General features: G+C 42.2%; 2 protein-coding genes and 1 pseudogene across 3 annotated transcripts; 2 read left to right on the forward strand and 1 right to left on the reverse strand.

Annotated features, from left to right (window-relative positions):
- The window catches only part of LOC109461948, a 14,608-nt pseudogene extending 3,042 nt beyond the window's left edge, over positions 1-11,566 (forward strand).
- A 361-nt stretch (positions 11,567-11,927) lies between these two features.
- On the reverse strand, positions 11,928-15,885 carry LOC109462008 (N-terminal Xaa-Pro-Lys N-methyltransferase 1-like). 2 transcript variants are annotated; one of them, XM_019758494.1, is made up of 5 exons: positions 15,826-15,885; positions 14,642-14,863; positions 14,020-14,195; positions 13,577-13,700; positions 11,928-13,253 (listed from the first exon to the last, which is right to left on the reverse strand). In XM_019758494.1, the coding sequence occupies exons 2-5, from the start codon at positions 14,801-14,803 to the stop codon at positions 13,032-13,034; spliced, it is 684 nt and encodes a 227-aa protein (XP_019614053.1). In that variant the 5' UTR covers positions 14,804-14,863; positions 15,826-15,885; the 3' UTR covers positions 11,928-13,031. The 2 variants fall into 2 exon arrangements, with proteins under 2 accessions (XP_019614053.1, XP_019614054.1); XM_019758495.1 differs by having other exon boundaries at positions 14,642-14,859; positions 15,826-15,875.
- A 65-nt stretch (positions 15,886-15,950) lies between these two features.
- On the forward strand, positions 15,951-23,800 carry LOC109461949 (cap-specific mRNA (nucleoside-2'-O-)-methyltransferase 2-like). Its single transcript, XM_019758428.1, has 14 exons — positions 15,951-16,034; positions 16,815-17,088; positions 18,299-18,477; positions 18,930-19,099; positions 19,393-19,513; positions 19,798-19,995; positions 20,426-20,546; positions 20,920-21,035; positions 21,419-21,556; positions 22,023-22,190; positions 22,531-22,668; positions 23,047-23,151; positions 23,377-23,463; positions 23,678-23,800. Exons 2-14 carry the CDS (start codon positions 16,824-16,826, stop codon positions 23,798-23,800), a joined length of 1,929 nt encoding a protein of 642 aa, XP_019613987.1. The 5' UTR covers positions 15,951-16,034; positions 16,815-16,823.
- The last annotated feature ends 633 nt before the right edge of the window (positions 23,801-24,433 follow it).

The raw sequence follows: 24,433 nt of genomic DNA on the forward strand, positions 1-24,433 counted from the left end.
GAGAGAGAGAGAGAGAGAGAGAGAGAGAGAGAGAGAGAGGGGGGAAGAGAGAGAGAGAGAAAGAGAGATAGAGGGGGCAGCCCTGTCGTGCCAATTGCTACATAATGTAATTCCAACACCATGCGGTGTCTGCTACAGATTCTCCAGTCACTGCCTTATTTGTTTGAATAGGAATTGAAGAAGAAGAACAAACAGAGCAAAAAAACAACATGTTCTCTTTCTTCGGATGTTAACTTAACATAGTCAAGGGTCTAACAAAATAAATGAATAAACAAGTCCTAGAATCCTAACGGCCATGTTACTGCCGGTTTTCCGCAGGTCTGTCCATCGCTGTTGTAGCCCACGTGACGTTCCGGGCAGGGGAGCCCTGTGATTGGTCAGTTTTTGACTCCCTCCTGACGGGCCTGATGTACGGCAGTTACTTCTTACTCTTCGTCAACTTCTTCTATAAGTCTTACCTTTCCAAGTCCCACGTCTCCAAGGCTGAAGGCTCCTCGTCTTCAAGAGCCAAGAAGGAATGATGACAACTTCTTCTACACGTCTTACGTCTCCAACTCCTACGTCTCCAAGATGGAATAAGGAGTCCTCTTCTTAATCTACAAGTCACACGTCTCCAAGTCTTACCTCACCAAGTCTCGTGTCTTAAGAACAAAGAAGTAATAAGGACTCATTTTCTTCAACTTCTTTTACACGTCTCCAAGTCCCACGCCTCCAAGTCTCAAGGCTCCAAGTCTCAAGAACCAAGGAGGAATAGGGACAACTTCTTCTACACGTCTTACTTATCAAAGCCTCACTGCTCCACGTCTTCAAGAATCAAGAAGGAATAAGGACTTCTTTTCTTCAACCACTTCTACAAATCTTACGTATCAAAGTCTCAAGTCTTCAAGAACCAAGAAGGAATAATGACAACTTCTTCAACACTTCTTACGTTTCAAAGTCCCACATCTCAAGAACCAAAAAAGAATAAGGACTCCTCTTCTACAAGTCGCACGTCTCCAAGTCTCAAGAACCAAGAAAGAATAAGGACTCATCTTCTTCTACTTATTCTAAAAGTCTTCGTTTCAAAGTCATTAAGAGCCAAAAACGAATAAGACATTTTCAGCTGTTTTAGAGTTGTCTTGTTTTAGAGTATCAGGTGTTCTTTTTTAACGACTTTTGTACATGTGATGAAAAAAAACATTAAAAGACAGTGGTTTGTGCCTTTTTGACTGTGGGTCTTTTTTTTAGAGTATGGCAATATCAACTAAATATAAAAACCCAAGAAAATCAGTTTGAAAATAAGGAATGAAATATCAAACGTTGCGCATCTAATATGTTTGGTGAAATGTGTAACTAAATGTAATACTCTACAGCCATGTATAAAACAGTAATATAGCTACCCCACCGTTTTTTTCAATAAGGCATCTACCCTATAAGGCTACCTTATCAACATAAACAGAAACAATTTGTCGAAGACCACACAAGAATCGACAGGTGAAATTTTAACAGTCTTTCGTGCTATGACGAGACCACATTTATTTTGAAAATATAATCAAAAAACACCCAGCTATCTGTCTCCAACTCCAAAGAAACGGTTCTGGCTGGATAATGTAAAACTGTAAAGAATTTTGCAAAGTAAGAAAAAATTACCACCACTAAAATATATATTCTAGTAATAGCTCCAGACATAACAAGACTTTCTATTATCGCCAGGGAACAACAGGTGCGATATTACCTGTCAAAGGGGCCGACAGGTGATCGATCTCTCTACCTGTTACTGTCTGGCACTAACGTGTACTAAGCACGGCCTAGCTTCATACATCGCACAGAGAGACGCTCTTACTGTTGTGACAGGGAGGTCTGGAGGAATATAACAACACGGATGTGAGATGGAATCTCGGTATGGGCTGTTGTGAAACCGTCAATTCGAGGGGATTTGGGGAGATACCGTTCTTTCATATAAGCCATTCTGACAGGGGTGGTGATAGAAATCTCTCCGGAGAGGCAGCGGGTGCATCACACATCTGACGAATTAAGGTTGACGAGTTTCTTTCCTGTACATGTGTTGGAACAAAGTTTGAACTCTTACAACTATATAGATCTCCGTTTCATTGCTTTTCTCTAAGGTGCACGGAATTGGAAGCCATACAGTAATATTGGACATTGTTTATTGTAATAACGGGACGAGGTTTACCCCCAACACCAGTGAGCCATTAGTCAGGCCAGCCGTCTCGCTGTGGCGATGACCAGCTACGTCACAACACGTCACGCGACCTGATTATAATAAATTATACATGACGTGGACCAATGGGAGGAGCCCCTGGATTCTGCCACGTACCGGTCTGTGCTCGGCGTTTTCGTCGTTTTCCCCTGGTCCAAAACCGGGTGGTTTTTCAGAGAGCGGGCTGTGAGCTGTGATCTGGGTCCAGTTTTGTGTCTATTTCATCCTGTTCTACTTTCCGGCTTTTTGTGAGTGCGTCTGACGGTAAGTGATGTTCCACACCTTAGTATTTCAAGTATTTCACTATAGCTTTAAGTTGCCTTCATCAGACAAAGTGAAAGTGATCTCGAGCCAGTTTAGCTCACTTAAGAGGTACTCTTCCACTGGTCGTGACAGAGAAGACAGACACTATGTACAGTATTTACAGGTTCATTGTACCGGGGAAATTCCCCTAGCTCTTTTTTTCGACAAGCACAATGAACATTGGACCACGGCTTAACGTCCCGTCCTAAGGACTGCGATCCTAAACAGTAGTGTGCATGTTGGGTGAGCGACAACAGCCGGGATTCGAACTCCCAACCTCTTATAGTCCAGAAGCAGGATCGCTAACCACTGGACTACGCACGCTACCTTTGCAGGCTAAAGAAATAGTAGAAGTCGGCCTAAAAAGAATGTAGCTGGTCAGGGGAGTTGGCTGGCCATAGAGGGTCCAGTTTGCCGTGCTACATTCTTTTTAGGCCGATTTAATTTTACTATTTATTCAACCATTCGCTCGTGGGGTCGTGTGGCGCAGTCGGTAGCGCGTTCGACTCACACCCAAGAGGTCGCGGGTTCGAACCCTGCCCATGTCACCGATCTTGTGCCCTTGGGAAAGGCACTTAACACGACTTTCCTCACTTCGCTCAGGTGGAAATGAGTACCTAGCTTTGGTTAGGGACGTTCTATCCACTACACCACACAGACGCCACAGACGTTTAGAAATGTTTACACATCCGGGAGTTGGTCGGGACTTCGGCCATAGCTGTTAATAGTACCATTCGCTGTAAGTCAGCGGAACACCTTCATGATATTTTGGTCGGTAGGTTGGGGTCGGGACAACAAAGGGCAGAGTCAATTTTGGGTACCCTAGCGGTCTTCTAAAGTACTGCAGCGGGGTTCATGTTACGATATCTTGTGTCGTGGACATGTTATGTTCTTGATTTTTAGTGGGACATATGTGTTTGGGCAACAGGTAGCTGGCGTTGTTTTCAGCAAAATAGCTGCAATAAAGCTACAATCGACGATCAATGACCTCTATTTTTTTTTTCTAGTACGGAGAGAGTCATGACTCGTGTAGCGCTGTTTGCCTGGACTATAGCAGCCCTGGTGTTGATGTCCGCTCAAGCCGCTCCCGTACCCGGTCAGCAAGTATCTTTCAACCTACAGAAGTTATGTGTAGTAATTGTAACTGGGTCTGTTGCTTACTCCCATTGCTCTTGCCGTGCACCCGGTCAACAACTACACCTTGGACCTGATTCGCTTCATCTTGGATGAATAAACTTAAATTGTACCCTCTGTAGCAATGAACGAAATAAACTCTTTGACGTAGCCTCCAAATTCTACCCAAACTTTCACACATATACAAATAAAAAGAAAACTACTCTCCTCTTAACATCCGAAAACCCACAAATTACAGAAAAAGTGCGATTTGCCTTCCTCTGTCTTCATAAAAGAAGTCAAACCCAGTAGTTTTTACTAGTAGTTTCTTAGTAGTTATCAGTAGTTCTATGTGTACTAATAATCTGTTTTTATACCATGTTTCTTCTGTTCCTGCAATTAGCCCTCGGGTATGCATTTGCAATAAAAGTTTGAATTCTTTTCCCCGACCCGATCTTCCTACAGGTGACTCCGGGACAGTGGACATGGATGGGCAGCCCGAAAGCATAGCTCTGATGAAGCGAGAAGGTAAGGGAGTCCGCTAACTTCTGTGTGGATGACAAGAACAGTGTTTGATGTTGGTTTGGAATGGATGTATGGTACATTGGTCTATATGAATGAATGAATGAATGAATGAATGAATGAATGAATGAAAGAATGAATGAATGAATGAATGAATGAATGAATGAATGAATGAATGAATGAATGAATGAATGAATGAATGAATGAATGAATGAATGAATGAATGAATGAATGAATGAATGAATGAATGAATGAATGAATGAATGAATGAATGAATGAATGAATGAATGAATGAATGAATGAATGAATGAATGCGTGTCCCACTCACTGTTGCTGTTTGATTTGCCACATTTCAGTACCCCCCTGTAAGGACAGGATCACTGGTTTCGTGTGTGAGAAGTTTGCACGACACTGCGATCGGTTTGCATCTGTGAAGTACCTCTGCGCCAAGACTTGTGAAGTATGTGGCTAGCCAGCAGCCCGACCTGCACCTAGCATTGCTGAGCTCCCAGCCGCCGCCGCTGGCAGGCACGTCATAAGAAAGGAAAATATCATGTAAGAGTGAAATAACACTACCTGGGACAGGTAGAGAAATTTTTAACATGCTGTTATCATGCCCTGACTCTGTATCTGTTTATCTAGGCCAATGTGTACACGATGCTGTACAAAAGAGAAACCATGTCACAGCAATGTGAAATGTAATATCCCATTATAACATATATACATGTATTGAAGTTAGATTAGTTCACTAGTAGAAATAGTTTATAGTTATTAAGTGTTATTTGCCATACATTGTATCCAATGCAATTGTTGCGCAATAAACTTGACTTGACACAAAACAGCTCGGTCAGATGTAGGGTCAACACATCAGTCATAACGTGTTATTTTTTGATCAATTATTATTATGATCAGTTACGAGTTGAGTTATTATGATCATTATTATTTTGATTAGTTATTAATATAATCACTTATTATTATGATCAGTTATTATCACGATCATTTATTATTTAGATCACTTATTATTATGATCACTTATTATTATGATCAGATATGAGTTGAATTATTATTGTTATAATTTCATCATTATGATTATTATTATGTAAGGGATGGTTCACTACATTGTATGTTTATTGTTTTTGATAGAGTAATAAATAAATAAAAAATATTGTTCCTTTGCAATCCCTACTGCATCTCACTTCTGTTTTTAAAACAGGGGAATGTAACTACATGTACATGTAAACGTACCGTTCCACCGTGTGTGGTTATACATGTATATTTCCGGCTCAATTTTACATGTTTGAAAATGGTTAATTTACTGTCAATTTATTTATCTATTTATTTGTTTGTTTATTTAACCAGAGAACATATCGCCCTGGAGGGCCGTTTTCAATGCACCCTGGGGGGCAATTCCCAAACACAATAAAATAATAACAATATAATACAACATAAAGTAATCACTGAAGAAAACTTATCAAAGGGCAAATTAAAATGCTGTCACACTGGGTGTCGAGCTCGCAATGTTGAAACAAAAAACTCATCCGTGGATGAAATAATTTGTCTTTCTCTCCTTCAGTGACTCCGTCCTTGTGTAAAGAAGGAATGGTAGACAAAGGGTTTTGCCTTTAATCCAAACTCCACTTCTTTGCAAATGACAATAACGTCAAAGTCATCCCTTCCTTCTATAGAAATCCGACAGTAACGAAACACTATCTAGAAATATTTGAATAGAAAATAAAACCAATCATCAGCATCTACAATAAAGAATAGAATGAAGACACGAGAAAGAATTTAGTTGAAACACAATAAAGACACCCCCGCAAAGCATTCTTCCTTAGTTAAATTTGTCTCAAGTTTGCTGTTTTTGGTCATGCTATAAATTGTCTTCACTTTATTTGCATATCAATCAATAGGTTGTGCTTATAAACCTGCATTTCTCCTCTGGTCTCTCAGTCACTGACGAAAGCTAGTGGATACTAGCTGAAACGTTTCACCTTTTCCAAAATCATATCCAGTTGCTTGAGGAACAGCTTTTTGGCGTATCTTACTTAGTAATACCTGGATGTCTAACCTTCATCGACGACGTTATAATTATAGTCTTAGTTTCGTATCCACTGTTTTAGTATACTGATAAACTGAACGACTGCACACCGTCACGTAGTATTGCGTCAGTGCCTGGTACGATCTCACTCTGTGTGCACAGTCTGTGTGTAGGCGTGGGTTTGGCACGTGTGTTTAGTCCTTTGTCACGCATGTATGCATGTGGCATAGCTGACGTCTGCGTACCTTTGTCGTGCTAACAGAGCCTTACCCCGGATATCAGGCTGTTTAAGGGCCCAACACAGGTCAGCTCCTCGGCTCCAGGGACAACCATAACCCGGGAAAATTTTACTACAATACCACCTGAGATACTAAATTGCAGTGACTGGAAGTGGTCTATATCCTACTTTCTAACAAAGTCAAATGTAAGCAAAATCCTCTCAATCAAACTCCAGCCGAGCTTTGTGCACAGATCTGCTCTTTAGTTTGCTCTTTAGTTATTTAACAGGGGGGGTTTCTGATTGCAAACGTATTGCTGTATGTCTAGTTAAGGACCTTACGAACGTCGCTGTACTTTTATTGTGTCAATAAAATTCTACTATATATCAGGCTTTGAGGGTTGGGCTGTCTCGCAGTGCAAATAACTTTTACAGGCAGGTGTTTATACTTTAAACACCCACACATGTACAGTAGGGTCAAAACGCGGCCAGGCGTGTCCTAGAGAGCGACACGTTCTAACTTACGGGGACCTACAGTTCGTCTGTCGCATTCTGATTAGACTACTGGCACGTTTACACTTATGTGAGTACTTTGAACCATTCTAGACAGCTTATATTGTCTGATTTTCACAGCCAATGCCCTGCAAAAGGAAAAATATGTTGTAAGCTAGCAACCAACACATATAAGAACGTCCAAAAAAACAACAAGAAAACAGGGGCTCGAAGACTAAATATTACTTGTACAGTGTTCTATGTGTTTCGTCTGTCGCTTCTGTGTTGAGACTACTGGCATGTTAACCCTTACGTGAGCACGACTTAGTATACTGTTATGTTCAGTCAGCCGAAGTACCGGTGTCAAGCCAAATACATGACTCTCCAATATACCCGAGACAAGGGGTGGGAGGGGTTTAGTCGTGATGTGGGAGACTAACCAACCACCAATCGTAAGTCTAACCTTAACCCTGAACAATAGTCCCAACCCTAACCCTAACTCTAACACCAACACTAACCCTAACTTAGCCTAGCCCTAAACACCTGACCTCTCACGCATGTGGCAGCTCAAGGATTTGGCTCAACACCGGTTCTAGCCTGACCTGCAGACTAGCGAGGTTCTCTACATTCTTCAGTCGAACCGGTCGAACCACTTCTGTTCCGCCCCACTCAGTCAACACGGGGAGGCCCCTTTAACAGGTTTCTAGCGATCACAATCTTAGATCTTGAATCTTCTTGCTTCTTAAGAGCACACGTCTGGAGAATTGTGTTCTAGCTACATCGGTGGCAGGCTGTGGGTTGAAACGGAGAGTTTGTGACACGCCAGGTGACTTGTGAAAGGCTGACGACGTCCACCGAACATCGTAAGTGACACGTGCAAGATAAACGTGAGGTAATGAGTATAGGGGAGGGTGGGCGTACTCTTGGCCTAGTACAGGTGCATTGTCTGTATACTTTATATAGTAGTTGGGACATCCACCAGTTTATTAGTCATTTTGTACATCATGCATAGTCTAGACATCTTTCTTCTGTCTTCCAGTGAGGTCTGTCTATCAACGAGAAACAACCTGAAATATTCAATGTGTTTTTCTTTTGAGTCTACATGGCTTCTTCTTCTGTGGTTGTGGAAAAGATGGCGAAGTTTCTCCCACCATTTGGGTTCGAGTAGCGGCTCTAAAATATCGTATTTTTCTATTTTTTTTTTCTTATAGTCTACATGGCTTCTCCGTCAGTCGTTGTGGAAAAGATGGCGGCACCCGAGGACGCGGTTTTACAGACGTTCTTCCCGCCTTTTGAGTTCGAGGAACGTTTCGACTCGGCGGCTTTCCACAGGTGGGTCACTATATACAGGGGTGCCCGAGAATACAGTGCAATTTTACGGAATACCGTGCAATTTTTCGGAATACAATGCAATTTCACGGAATACAGTGCAATTTTACGGCATTGCCAAATCTTTAGAAGCCAAAAATCCAGATGGGAACAACTTCCAGTTTTTGCATCTTTTGTCCTGAACATGCCTTGATCTTGAGTTTTCCGAATTTTTGTTGAATTTGCAGGTGGTTCCGGACCCGCTGGTGGTGGAGCGTGGTTCTCTCGGCAGCGTACGTCGCGCTGGTGTTCGGCGGGAGAAGGCTCATGGCGGCCCGGGAACCGTTCCGGTTACGGCTCCCGCTGGTGATGTGGAACTCCGCACTCGCTGTATTCAGGTAAGTACTGCTGCGGTGACAATGAATTTGCTGGCGACACGATTGGAAAATGGCAGAATAGTCTAGCCATAAAATTTTTAATCTGTTGCTTTGTTACGTTTTGGCTTTGGTTATGTGTTGGAAAACAAAAAATACAAATAAGGTCAATGACATGTACCAGACATCTGTCACCATAGTAACTGCGGTTGTATGTAGCAGTCACTCTGTGGTGTTGGATTACATTATGTAGCAAGTGGCAGGACTGAGATGGAGGGGCTGGTCACCATCACCGCATATATACAGTACTCGATGTGTTTGAGTAAGAATAAGCAGAGCAGTAGTTTGTTAGACTGTAGATCATGTATAAGTAAACATATGTATTTGCTCTGCATATGTTGAATTTCTAGTTTATCTGTCGATTGATTGATTGCTTCCGTCCCCGCTCCGCAGTATCCTGGGCGCGCTGCGTACGAACGTGACGCTGTTCCACATCCTGCAGCAGAAGGGCTTCCGGTTCTCCGTATGCGACCCGCTGCTGCTGACCGGCCCGGGGTCGGGGTTCTGGGCGGCAGCTTACTCCATCAGTAAGGTACGTAAGACTTTTGTATCTAGTATCTAGAACCATTGTATCTGCAACCTTTCAAGCTCTAGATCTCACTGTTCCATGCTCAAGCTCGGTTCTGGATGTAGTTGACGGGTATCCAGATTCATGGATGGATGCGGTGAGATTATCCAGAGTATGCATACTCCATCAGTAAGGTTAGATACCCCCTAGCAAAACGTCCAAAGTAGCTTTAACCAAATTCAGTTCAGGACATTTCGGGCCGGGCTCGGGGTTCTGGGTCGCCGCATACTCCATTAGTAAAGTACGTATCTAGAGGCTGAGCCGTTGCAATTGTATCTGTTGTATCTAGAACCATAATGATTGTGTCTGCAACTGTTTATCATTATCCAGTTCCAAACTCAGGCTCGTCCAGAAACGGAAAAATATTCCATCATGAATACATGCAAAAACATTATCCAAAACCGTGTCTGAGCACTCAGGCAAAGAACTTAGGCCCAAACCTAATCAAGCATAGAACTACATAGGTATGGTTCTGGCTACGTTATAGGCCTACAAAAACACATTTTTTAGCCGAATACCAGAGTCACGTAACTCTCTAACTTTCTACGCTGAGATGTCATAGAGTTTTGTTGGTACCTAGAAAATGATGGTCTGTTGTATTAATTGGGAGAAATGTCATCCATAAATTAAAGCAAGATTGTGCGCCCAAACTTGAACTAAATGGATGCCATTTCTTCTCCCCCCAGGTAGTAGAGTTCGGGGACACATTGTTTATCGTGTTACGGAAACAGCGGCTGATCGTGCTGCACTGGTACCATCATGTGTCCGTCTGTATGTTCAACTGGTTCGCGTACGCAGAGCTGGCAGGACCCGTGGGGTAGGTCTTTTTCAGATTATGTCACCATAGTTCTCCGAGCTTTTGCCATTTTAATATCAGTTAAGAGTAAGTTTGTATGTTCATCTGGTTTGCGTACGCCGAGCTGGCAGGACCTGTGGGGTGGGTATTACTAGTATTCAGATTATGTCAAACAGGTGTCAGAAAGTTCCATGCGACCATTCAGAATTCAGATGATCGATCACCAAAACAAAAGACTACGTTTCTACTCAAATCACAAAACCTACTTTTATGTAATATATGGGGTGGTACATCATCTATTGCCTTCAAAGTAGCTGACAAACTCTTTAATAGTAAACATAGTACTTTATAGATTACACAGTACATGTAGTTGTATGTTCGTTTGACTTCCCTTTATTTTTCTTTCCTTCACACCTTCGGGCATGATTTTGCAAATAAAAGATAGTTTATAGCCAAGTATCTCCCATACACGGAACTTCCCTTTTTGATGTACCTCACCATCTGAAATCACAAATGCAATCCCTCACGCCCCTGTGTTACATTTACTGACCATTCCTATTTAACAGGTATTTTGTCGCCATGAACTACGCCGTCCATGCTGTGATGTACTCCTACTGTACCGTGTGTAGCCTGTGTTATAACCATGCTGCCCGTCCCTCCAGGTATTTTGTCGCCATGAACTACGCCGTGCATGCGGTGATGTACTCCTACTACGCCGTACGGGCTGCGGGGTACCGGCTACCCAGGCGACTGGCCATGGCCATCACTGTGGGACAGAGTCTGCAGATGGTCGGGGGTAAGCTCTTACACAGTTCAGACGACTTTCCTCACTCCAACCAGGTGTAAAATTGGTACCTGACTTCGGTTGGGGAGGTAAAAGGTGGTGAATGGAGAGCAATGGGCTCCTCCTTCCAATACCGTGCCCAAGACACCGTGGACTTACAACCCACTGTTCCTACAGCCTGGAAAGGTTGCGGGCTGCCTTTACTCTTTTTTGAAGTCTTCAACCAGATACAATCATTACTTCCACGTGTATTTTAAAATAGAACATGTGTGAGATCTCTACGCTAGCTTGAAATGTACGGACCTTGGAGTGCTGTTACATGCTAAGTGCAACTTTACGGACACTAGCGTTAGGGTTCAGGCATAAAATGTTGAAACACCTCAACGACTTACGGTCACCTTTTCTTATTTTCCCCAGGGCTGTTCATTGGTGCTTACGCACACGTGACGTACCGATCAGGGGAGGCCTGTCATTGGTCAGACTTTGGTTCCATCCTGTGCGTCATAATGTACGGCAGTTACCTCCTGCTCTTCTTACACTTCTTCTTCAAGTCTTACGTTTCAAAGACTCCAAGACCCAAGAAGGAGTGATAATTTCTTCGAGTTCTACGTCTTTAACACTTGAAGGCCCAAGGAGTGATCTCTTCTTCACGTCTTACGTTCCAAAGACTCCAAGAACCAAGAAGGAGTGATATCTTCTCTAAGTTCTACGTTATTAAGGCTCTAATTACCCAAGGAGTGATCTCTGTTTCAAATAATACGTACTAGTATTCAAGACTCTGAAGACCAATGAAGGACTTATAAGTTTCGTACCCAAGAAAGAGTGATATTTTCTTTTAAGTTTTACATTGAAGACTCATAGACCCGAAAATGAATGATTCTATCGTCAAGTTGTACGTTTTCCAGACTCCAAGAAGGAATGAGCTCGTCTTTATTTTAGTCGGATGTTTTCAAGACTTGAAAGATCAAGAAGCCGTGTTTTTGTTCCACAAAAGAAGGCATGATTACAAGATGTCGATGACAATTGATTACTACAATACATCAATGAATAAGAGTACACAAAGCAAAATTGCTCTTTGCACAAGCCTGTAAATTTCAGTATATTACATGAATAAACGCAAGCTTAAACAAACAAATCTCTATCTCTATATACTCACTTTATGCTACGGATAACAGGTTTTTCATGATTATATTTAGAAATACTTATATTAAGTACCGATCTGTTTGCAACACACAAGTTATGAATATCTGATAGGACAAATTTGAGAACAAACTTGTTCCATGCTTACAGTTTTATCAAACGCTGAGTAAAAATCTCTCCAATTCTGGACTTCCCAGAAAAAGCATACTCTATGCAATGTCATGTACTTTTTTTTTTGCCTTTCTAGCCCTATTCCAGAGACAACCTGTCCAAAAATACTCTTTACTGTACAGCTATGTTTAGTTTCTATCTCTTTTACCACTGTGACAATAGACTGCAAAGTTAAAACAATTTTCCCAGGAAACTTCTTCACATGACATCTTACTGATTTTCTTAAAGATGAATTTGTTGATGACTCCTAAGAAAATAGAGAAGTTGATACTGAATTTCCATCATCTGGACTTATAAATATTTCCTGGAAATTTTCTTGGTGATGATTTCCAAGATGTCTTGACGATCAATTCCTTAGAAACTAGAAAAGATGATCACGGAAGAACCATTATCTGGACTTAAAAATGTTTTCTGGCGATGTTCTTAAATATGTGGTCTTGTTAGAGATGTCTTGACAAGTCCTAAGATGCTAGAAAAGTTGATCACTGAAGAACCATCATCTGGGCTTAAAAATGTTATCTGAGAAAGTCTTGCTGATTCTTTAGAATCTCTTGATGACTCCTAAGAACCTAGAAACTTCACCGAAGAACCATCATGTGGACTTAAAAATGTTTTCTGGGAACTTCTTCACATGTCTTCACTACTCCTAAAAAGCTACAGTGTTGATCACTGAAGAACCACCATAGATTTCTAGTGATGTTCTTAAATTGTTCTAAGTCTTGATGATTCTTGAAACCTGGATCAATGCAGGACCATCATCTGTTGAGGCGTTCCTTCTTAAAAATGTCCTGATCTGGACCTGAAAATGTTTCTGTAAAGATGACTTGAAGATTCCTAAAAAAACTAGGCAGTAGATCACTTTGAAGAGTTCCTTGGGGAAGTCCTGCTTAAAAATGTCTTGATCTATACTTGAAAATGTTTTCTTTCAATGATATCAAACTTTGATCACTGCAGAACCATCATCTGGACTTTAAACAGTTCCTTGGGGAAGTCCTTCTGTGCCTCCTCCTTCACCACCCTCAGCCCGCTCTCCGAGATGATCTGTTTCAGATAGCGGTGTGACCGCGTCACGCTGCTGTCATCCTGGTCAAAAATCACCCCGTCTGAACAGCTGTCGTCCGCTACGTTCTCTTTCACTACGATTATCCCGTTTTCTGCCAGACCAGCCTGGAGGGTGGGAGGGGAGGAAGGAATGAGTGAATGAATGAATGAATGAATGGAGGAATGAATGACTGAATGAGTGAAGGTTACACACCATACCAAGAAAATGAGATACACAAGAAAACAGTAACTCAAGCAGCTCAATAGATATTGAAAATGTTTCAAGTGTGTACTACTTTTCTCAGTGACTTGTCAGCGATTAAAAGTTACAGGTATCAGCCAAGGATTGAACACCTCAATAACTCTGGTACTCTGGAAGACACGTCTTGTTCTATTTGAGCTGGTTTTAGATATACTTGTGGGTAGAAAAAACCAGTCCCAGACCGTACCTGACATCGCTGGAAGAAGGAGACCAGGTCCTTATGTGTGAGGTGTCCCAGCACCCACTGGATCCAGATCACATCATAACGGCCGGGGTCAGGGGTGAAGTCCTGCAGACCACAGCAGATATACCTGTAGAGAGAAAACAAAAATTATATGTGTTTCTGTTCATGATCAAACTTTTTTGGTGTCAACAAAAAATGAGTTCGGCATATTTTTTTGCCAACCTGAAAGCTAAGGTTTGACCTGTATCATACATGTGCATGTAAATGTACATCATTATGGATTGGTGTTTAGTTCTATATACCGGATCCTAAGTATGTTTCGGCTAGGCCCAGAACTTTTGATGCACTTCAGGTAGAAATCTGTTGGCATCCTTCTTTCTCGGAAGACAATTGAATCCGCGCCATGGTAGAAATCTAACCCTGTATTTACAAGCCTCAATACCTACCTGTCTATTTTCTTAGAACTTGATCCGAGATAAGTCTTGGCCTGATCTAAGAACTTCTGACAGACCTCCACCATGTCCACCCTGCTGAAGAGAGGACAGAGGAGCCCGTGGGAGACACGACCGATTCCAGCGCCACAGTCCACGGCGCGACGGGTTTTTGTCTTCGCATTCGGACCCTGGAGTTCAAAATTATAAAAAAAAATGTCAACATGCGACCATCTTAGGCATCGTGTAAATCTTGAATAGTGAACAGTGAATCTTTATTGCATGTTCATACCCATGGGGTTGAATGCATATACTGAGTATCAATGCACATGTTATAGTATAAAAGGATGTAATGGACTTATTACTATATAAAGTATAAAAGGATATTAAAAGGAATCAATATAACAATGTACTTTTAGAAGTCTACTGATTGGCTTTGGCCTTACATCAAGGTTTATTATACATGACTGTATAATTTTAAGATGAATAATTAAGGAAATGCTACAATGATCAGCAACAAGAGTGTTCAAACCTCTCATCTTTGAATCATCATACTGGACAAAAATCTACCTTTGCTTTTCTCTTAACTGATAAAACCTGAAATTCAAATTTACTAGTAAAGAAGTTTGTTCCTTACTGAGATGAATTCCTGAAGGAACTTCTTGGAGCCCTTGATGTCGACCTTATCGACCTTGGAGTAACCTCCCAGCATTCCGTCAACGGTGGCAGGAATCGCCTTCCAGTAGCTTTCCGCATCCCCGTAGAACTGCGTGTCTGGGTAGTTATCCATGCTGGACATCTGAAGTCCACAGGAGAAGTCAAGTCAAAGCCTTTATGTTGGCTACAATGGGAGGGCTGGCTGGGGATGGAAGGAGTGAAAGGGAATGAATGAATGGATGAACATATGAGGGATCTCCGCAGAACTGGATTTCTTTAAAGGTGTGTCTCTGAGTACTTACCCTGGATCCACACTGGATCTATATTGGAGCTAGAACGGGAGGCTGGGGTGGAATAAGTGAAGGAATGAATGGGTGGGTGAACAAATGAATGCAGACTCTGACTTAGTGTGGAAGTCTCTCCAATTTCGTCAAAGACAGAAATGAAATGTCCAGACGATGCACTATGGCCGAGCTGTATGATTTGACTATGTATAAATGATACAATAGAACTTTATTGCACGACAGTTGCACAAGGTACAATGTATGGCAAACTACATAAATGATATACTTAGTAACGTTACAACGTTCCTCAAACATGGTGCATAACATTTTACAATGTTTCATTATCAAGAATATTTTTGAACACTCAAAGTAATGGGGAAGTCATAAAAAGTTCCTCCTATGTCCCCGGCCCCTGTGAATCGAACAGCCCTTGCTTGAATTGTTCCCAAAAAAGCTCGCAAAGGTTCCGTCAGGCTGATCCAAATTTGGAGAACGGAGTTATTTTTAACCACAGGCAGGAGAAAACAGAGAATCACTTTCACGATTTCTGGGTGGAAAACTCAGGATCCTCAATATCTAAAACTGAGGGGATGGAATCTATAGCTACAACGTTCCTTTTTCAGTAGTTAATCTTCAGAAGACTGGCTATGTTAGCCAATCGCCAACACGTAAAGTGGCAGAACAGCTGTTTTTGGCACATGGCACCATGCTTCAGTACCACCCCCCTCCCCCCTACAAAAATCTCGTCTCAAATCTTACTTTTCTCGACAAATACGAGGAAAATACGAGAATAAACAAGCTCAAACAATTGATACAATATTCCCTAAGTAAATAATTGATAAATAGTGCCTTAAAATGATATTTGAAGAACATAACTTACCGTGAACTTTTATTTATTTTCCCTGAAATCTTCGTAGAGTAACTATTGGTCTCGTTCCCAGGGTCTGATTGACCAGAATGCCCTGGGTTAGAGATCTCCACAGGAGGTCAAAGTTTAGGTCAGAGTTCACAAAATGGCGGGTAAACAGTGAAAGTGAAACTTGTTGGTTGGTTTCGTTGTGGTTTTATGTCGTAAAGGCGGGTTAAAAGGTAAGGATGTTGTCTGCTTATGAACATCTTATACCTTAGATTACGTGTTGTTTATTGTTGGTATTTGTGTGGTCAGTACATTGCCATGTGGTAGAAATTATGTAACGCTAACAGCGTAATGTGTCTATTAAAATCAGATTGTAGTACATTATAGAACTTCCAGTTGCATAGGCCTGAGTGTTTCTTTACCGTTTCAAACATAATCCCAGTACATAACCTTCTCCCTGTTGCCTAACCGCATAGCAAGTACAAATTCAGTACCAAATGGCTACCTTAGCAGGCTAAAGGTTATGTAAAGCTTGCATTGCTGAAGCATATAAGGGGGCCCACAAGCCCTTTTCTGTAGAGCGTAATCAGTCCTTTTAATTCTACGTAGAGCGTTACAGACCGCTCTAATGCAACATAGAGTGTACATGTAATTAGCGTATTTTGCATAGAACGTATTCGTTGTTTTAATTCTACGTAATATGCATTGTAGCCACTTGGAATTTATCATAAAGCGTAATCTCTTCTGTATCATAATACGTAGCCGGCTCTCAAAGTTTAGCGCAGAGCGTTGTTGGGACCCCCCCCCCCATGCAGGCCCCCTTACATTGCTGATGTATCTCCACAGAAAACCATAAGGGAAAATTCTCACCAATAAAACACGCGTTCATACAGCCGTTTAGTTTTTGACTTGGTACTCTTTTAGGGGGTACCTTCGGAGTAATACATGAATGAGAACTTAATAGCAGACTGAATGCTAAAGCTTGCATTGCTGATGTACATATATCTCCCCAGGAAACCAGGATGTCCCACAAGCGGCCACACCCGTCGCCCCGGCAACCGTATCCCAAGCAACACGGCAACAAGCCTCGCCCGTCACCACGGCGACAGCAGCACTTCCCCCAGGCCGTGTGGGACGAGACCGAGCGACTCTTCAGTAAGAAGTTCTCCTTCCAGAAGCCGGAGGACGACTCCTGGCACCTCCCGCCCGCCGGGGTTCTCTTCTCCTGTAGGAACCTGGTGAGTCACGAGATGGCGGGGATGAAGGAGGAACTCAACAGGGTCAAAGGTCAGTGTTAGATGATCAGACATCTAAGCACATAGGCAGAAAATCCAGGGTTCTGCGCAGGCGCAGTACGTTCTGCCGACATGATACTAGACATCTAGAGGTAGAGCAATGTGTACATGATACAAAATAAACCTAGCAACTGGCAATGACCATATGGATGCTCTGAAGAGTCAGGTGGTCTAGACCTTTCATTAATCACTGTGTGTACGTATACCTATTGCTGTTTATAAGGTATTCTCAGTGATATTACAGGGAGTAAGAAGAGTGAGTCAATGGAAATGATAACATCAGAGATTGGACCAGCATGAGAGTAGGTGAGGAACAGAAAACTGAGAGCAGTTGAAAAAGAAAACTCTGATCATCTATAACTGTATAAGACTATTATGAGATAGAGAGAGTGTACTGACAGAGAGAGTACTGACAAGGAGATCTGCAGCTGGCCTGAGCACAAACCAGACCAACCGCACCAGTAAACAGACCTGCTGTTGTCTTATTTTATTGTGTATTGTTAACTGTATGCATGTAATATATCTTAATATTTAGGTCTTCTCAGTGACAAAGAGATCCGTAGCTGGCACGAGCACATCAACCAGATGAACCGTGCGGGTAAGGTGATCTCCCACCTGAAGCAGACCATCCGTTTATTGTGTTTTGTTTACTTATTGTTCTTCAGGCCTCCTGATCATGAGTGACAAGGAGATTTGCAGCTGGCACGAGGACACGAACAAAGGAGATTGCATTTACTGTACATCCTTAACTGTTTATATCTTATTGTTGTTTAGGTCTCCTGAGTGACAAAGAGATCCGTAGCTGGCATGAGCACACAAACCAGACCAACCGTGTTGGGAGGGTGATCTCCCACCTGAAGCAGACCAGCCGTTTATTGTGTTTTGTTTACTTATTGTTGTTCAGGTTTCCTGAGTGATAAGCAAATCCGCAGCTGGCACTAGCACACAAACCAGACCAACCGTACGGGAAAGGTGATCTCATATCTGAAGCAGATAATCCACCTGATGTTTACCATGCTTTGATTTACAGTTTGTATCTTATTGTCTTTAGGTCTACTGAGTGACAAAGAAATCTGCAGCTGGCACGAGCACACAAACCAGATATACTGTGCCAGAAAGGTGATCTCACACCTCAAGCAGACGATCTACATTTGTACCTGATGCTTGCTTTGGTTTACAGTTTACATGTTATTGTTCCTCAGGTCTCCTAAGTGATAAGGAGATTCGTAGCTGGCACGAGCACACAAACCAGACAAACCGTGCGGGGAAGGTGATATCGCACCTGAAGCAGAACATCCGCCCACAGCTGTGTACACAGGCCTGGTGCAAGTTCCACGAGATCGTCTGCACATTTCCACTGGTCTCGGACGCTGCCGTGGAGGTGAGGATTATTAAGAACAGTCCTTTAGTGAATACAATCTAGTCTTCCTGGAGTCCACTAAAATGATACAAAACATAACAACAGAATATACTAAATTATACAACAGGATTAATCATTAATGGAAGAATAACATAAATTAAACTCAAAATCACAGTCTCTCTCTCTCTATTTGGTTTATCTTCTGTTGTTCCCCATGTTCTGAGGCTTAGACATGCTTGCACTCTGATGCTGGGGCTTGATGGTAGCTCGCCATTTGCCTCTGTCCTGTGGTTCTTGGGCACAGCAAATGTCAATACCCCTGCGGGTTTGAGTTAGAGTATCGGCAGCTTCACCGGCCAGCCAAGTGGTGTCCCAACATTAGGTGATGCAGTCCATGATTTGGATGCTCCTTTGTTAATCAAAATAATAGAATCCATTATACAACAAATTATACAACAAACTATGTATTCCAGGCAGGTGTGTTCAGCAGTGTTCACCTGTGTGAGGCGCCGGGAGCCTTCATCACCAGTCTGAACCACTACCTGGTGAACAGGAGGGTGGACTGTGGCTGGAACTGGGTGGGAAACTCCCTCAACCCTTACTATGAGGGTAACGATCTGGAGCACACCATTGATGACGACAGGTTTGTTTGTTTGCTTGTTTGTTTGTTTGTTTGTTTGTTTGTTTGTCATCACCAGTCTGAACCATTTCCTGGCCAGACAAGGTTTGTTTTCAAATCATGATATTAGGGTTTGATTTGAATAGCTTTGCAGGACGCCACATGCTTTTGCAGTGATTTTATTTTGCAATATAAGGAAAAAGGGTGTTTTGTGCTGTAGGAATTAGTGGTTAAAACACCTTGTAGTGGAGAGGTTTAACTACCTTGAAAGTTTTATGGTAACTTTATAAATGAATTCAAATCATTTCACACCCCAGGTTCATCTTTGGTACTCTCCCCAACTGGCACTTTGGAGCTGACAACACAGGAGACATCATGAGTGCTGAGAACCTGCAACATCTCAAGACATTTGTGGAAGAAATCCAGCCGATACACTTGGTAAGCTTCTGTAGATTATCAACTGTTTAAAAGAACCAAAAACTGTTTTCTGTGTTTTCTGTCCCAACCTTTTTTTTCACAGGGGATCTAGACCGGTTTCATTTGTTTATTTGAGTTTACCACGAGTATACAAGTGAAAGGGGGACAAAACAGGTGCATTAACACCTTTACAAGTTGTCCTCCCATTTCGGTCCCTATCTACAGACTGCCAGAACAATATGCAGTTTATTGTTTACTTTTCCTGTTTATTTCTATTGTTTATGTTTATGTTTCCTGTTTCCTAGGTAACGGCAGACGGCAGTATAGACTGTCAGAAGAACCCAGGAGAACAGGAGAGTATAGTGTCCCAGCTGCACTACTGTGAGGTGGTCAGTGCCCTGCAGCTGTTGGGGGAGGGGGGCGCTCTGGTAGTGAAGAAGTTCACCATGCTGGAGCCTTCCTCGGCGTGCCTCATGTACCTGCTCAACTGTGTGTTTGACGAGGTGGGTGCTGTTTTATCCAGAACTGTGCTGTAACCAGAGCCATGCTTGGACGTAGTTCTGGATAGTCCATGCATATCCAGAACTGTGCCTGCAGGCAAATCTGAGCTCTTGGATGTGTAGAGACTATCCAGAACTATGCCTGATCCTAACCCTAACCCAGTGAGGCATAGAACTTAAGATAGGCATGGTTCTGGGTGTTTTAGACATGGAATAAATAAGTAAAAAAAAAAAAAAACAGAATCTGGTGGATAAAGGAATAAAGGAATGAATTTCTAAGTATTGCTATGATCATGGCAGACAGTGCAATGCATTTCTCTTGCCAGCAAGTCATATGAAGGATGATTTTTGTTTCAAACACTTTACAAAGTTGTATAGAAGTATTGCTAACCACAGGCTATATTACTGACTTGTCTATTCCGTGCTGCTTTAGGTCCATGCCTTCAAACCAGCGACCAGTAAGTCTGGCAACTCTGAGGTGTACGTTGTCTGTCTGGGCTACTCAGGACAGGAGGCACTGACAGGGCACATGGACAAACTCATGGCTAATTTCAGTACGTCAGAAAATTACACAAAGTTTAACCCAGCTAAAAACCGATACATAGAATCCAGAAGTCTTTGACCTTCATAACTTTTTACATCATGGACAAACTAATGAACAACTTCAGTAAGACTGGGCAGGTTATCTTCAAGTTGGTGGAAAAACTCTGGACATGTCAAATATTAAAAAAAAGAAAGTATTCAAATGAATAAAGAAAGATGCTGATATACACATAGAAAATGTACTGTAAAAGAAATACATGATTATTCGCTTGAGGCCCTTGAAATTAAGAAAAAAATGACTAAAAATGATGTAAAATAAATGTCTTGCGTAATTATAAGCTTTGAGTAACAAAATGAAACAGGTCCTGTTCTTGACCTCCACAGAGCCAGATAGCCCTGAGAATGACCTTTTCCCCAGTGAGACCCTCCCGGCAACCTTCACCTCGCAGCTGGTCTCCTGCTGCCGGCAGTTCACACAACTCCAGTGTGATACCATCCAGGTATGATCTTATAATGTTGAGGTTCTAAGAATATTCATCAATCTTAACGTTGCCGTTTGGATGTCAAGCGGACACTTTCTCACCTTTCGAATGTCCAAACAGCTTAACACCTTTCCTACATACAGTTACTCAAGCAACTGGATATGATTTTGGAAACGGTCAGACGTTTAAGCTTTCGTCAGTGACTGGGAGACCAGAGGAGAAATGCAGGTTTATAAGCACAAACTATTGATTGATATGCAAATATTGACGACAATTTTTTGGCAGTCAAAAAGGGAACAAAAGTCAAAGCCTTTCCTACATACATATTTCGTTCCTACATACATATTTCGTTCCATTTTGTTTCATTTTGTTTCATTTTGCACTTTCTGTACACCATCCAGGAGAACCTGCAGTTGTTTGAGGACCTGAGTGAGGAAAGGGCAGAACACCTCCGCCAGGCGAGGGACTGCTGTGCACAGGAGTACGTACATCGGTACCACCTCCGGCCTATCAGGAAGGACCACAGGATTTACACTGAGGTACGTGTGTGTGGGGGGGGGGTAGGGTTAGTAGTACATGTAGCTCCATTGCAGGACTGCTGTGCACAGGAGACGAGTACGTACATCGGTACCACCTCCGGCCTATCAGGAAGGACCACAGGATTTACACTGAGGTACGTGTGTGGGGGGGGAGTAGGGTTAGTGGTACATGTAGCTCCATTGCAGGACTGCTGTGCACAGGAGTATGTACACCGGTACCACCTCAGGCCTATCCACAGGGACCACAGGATTTACACAGAGGTACCAGTACCTTTATTGTGGTTTTGCTCAGTTTCTTCTTCTTCCATTTCAAACAAATAAATTCAATGACCTGGACCAGACGTCTGTCACCATGGTAACCAGTGCTGTGGTGTTGGTTTACATTATGTAGCAGACCAGTATTGACTAGTTCTGCCCATCCATTCTTGTTTCCAGCCTTGACAGCATTTCTTGTGTGTGTCTCCAGGCAGCTGCGAGGTCAAACTTCGCATCTGACCTTCGGAAACAGCTGCAGGGCAGCTTCAATGAGAGACAGCAACAATCCCAGATACCCTGGGCACAGAGGGTTCTACAGGATGGAGGAGGGGGGCACTGGGAAGGGGAGTCTTACAGCACAGCTCTGGCTTCGGTAGAGGTAGGGATATATAGTACCTCTTATTGATACCTTATACAAGCTACTCTAATATTTACTTCATATTGTGTCCACAATTAAGATTGATTTTCTAAGGAACAGTAAACGGAATAATTTTACTGATTGATCCTTCCATTCCTTCATTCATTCCTTCCTTCATTCATTCCTTCCTTCATTCATTCCTTCCTTCATCCATCCATCCATCCATCCATCCATCCATCCATCCATCCATCCATCCATCCATCCATCCATCCATCCATCCATCCATCCATCCATCCATCCATCCATCCATCCACCCACTCACCCACCCATTATTTTCTTTACACTTCTGCATCCCTCTCAGGAGCCAGAGCCCAGCCCATCTGCAGTAGAGGACCTTGTGTACCCAGTGGTAGGGAGAAGGGTGAGGAGAGTATGGAACTCACGATTCTGTGATGTACATGTTCTCAGTCAGTGGAACGAGGCACTGGACAAAGCACAGGTCAGAAAAACACAAATTACTTTCAATATGTTAAATGTTTTGTGACCCTGCCTCTGGAACAAGAGGTTGGGAGTTCGAATCTCGGCTGTTGTCACTCACCTGATACGCATTGTACTGGAAAGGGTCGCAGTCCTTAGGACAAGATGTTAAGCCGTGGTCCACTGTTCATTTTGTTTATTGAAAACAGCTACGGGGGAATTAATTCCCCGGTACAATGAACCTGTAAATACTGTAGATAGCGTCTGTCTTCTCTGTCACAACTAGTGGAAGATTGTAGCTCTTCAGCAAAGATGAAGCAATTTTTTTGTTGGATATTTTGAAAGTTATATGTCAGACATAAGTTGATGAATTAGTGGTCTTCTATTTGGTTGTTTTCAGATCCTCCTCCAAGAAAATACAGTCTTCTTGAGGAAGTTTCAAGAAGACACAGAGTCCAGTGGAGACGATGCATTCCTTGCCTTGAATAGGCAACAGTTGTCTCAGGTGAGTTAAGACATTTCTACCTGTTCCAAGAAGTTTATTTTCTTACCAGCATTCGTTGGTTTTGGAGCTAGATAGCCCGCAAGGTTATTTCTAGTTCTCTACATCATCTTCATGTTTTTACTTTGAAATTTGTCTCTTCAATAACCAGGACAGGTTTGTTAATCATCTTATGACTAGTATTTTCTTGTTGTTTTTCTTGACCTGAGACTGAATATTTTTTTTCAGTCCTTGCTGCCCAAGATCCTGTGCCTTACCAACACCAGAGTCTTAAAGAGGCTCAAACCCTATCTTAGTGCAGGGTTGGAACCAAAGGTGGGTGTCTTAACTTCATATAACTAATAAAAAAAAGGTAATTTACAGGAGTATAGAATGGAATTTTAGTTAAAAATTTGAAAGATAAAACAACAACATCACAAAACATCACCACTATGTAAATGAAAAATCTATTAAGAGTAATTTATCCTGGGTTAAAAATGTTAGAATTATATTAATCATTTTCTTTATTGTTCTCCCCTTGTGATGACAGATTTTCAGTGTTGACTCGGACCCAGTGGAGACATTCCTGGCCCTGAAGGAGGTGAACTCAGGTGAAGACATCTTAACTACCTCACCTGAGGACAGGACAGGTGTCCTGCAGGACTCCAGGTAAGTTCACCTGTGTTTCTTTAGGTGAGAGAAGTATCTATGTCTGTCTGTGGTTGTCATAGCTCCCTTGGCTAAGTGTGAATCTGGCATACAGTAACTACACACTATACTGGTCCCATGTGCTTACAACTACATGCACGGACTCACACTAGGCTGTCACTGCAGTTCCACTCCGGGTCTCATATGACAGTTGTACAGGCACTCAGTACTTAAAGAGAAGCCTTTTGATTTTGGAAATTGTTCTATATACTAGTCTTAGTACTTTTAAAAGAAAATTCATTTTTATTGGTTGATGGAAAATGTTGGAAAAATTTGAATCTTTGTCTCATATTACAGTTCATTCCTCAGTAAAGAAAAAATTGCATGTTTTAATTGGTTTTTGGATCTTTGGAAGTGTTTGAAAAAATAGTTCAATCTGAAGTGACTGGAGTTTCATTCCTGCTCAGGTTACCTAAGTTGCTACAGATGACAGGAGTGGATGGGATAGTTGCAGACCTGAGGACTGAGACTGGAGAGTTTGGGCAGGAGGAGAGTCACACCAAACAAGACTTCCTCCTGCTCTGTCTACTGGCTATTAAGGTACAGATGCTGTCCACTAGTGACTTAACAACAATATGTATTAGAGTTCTTTATACAA

The sequence above is a fragment of the Branchiostoma belcheri genome, unplaced genomic scaffold (assembly GCF_001625305.1).
Source record: "Branchiostoma belcheri isolate BF01 breed outbred unplaced genomic scaffold, Haploidv18h27 scaffold98, whole genome shotgun sequence".
Lineage (NCBI taxonomy): Eukaryota > Metazoa > Chordata > Leptocardii > Amphioxiformes > Branchiostomatidae > Branchiostoma > Branchiostoma belcheri.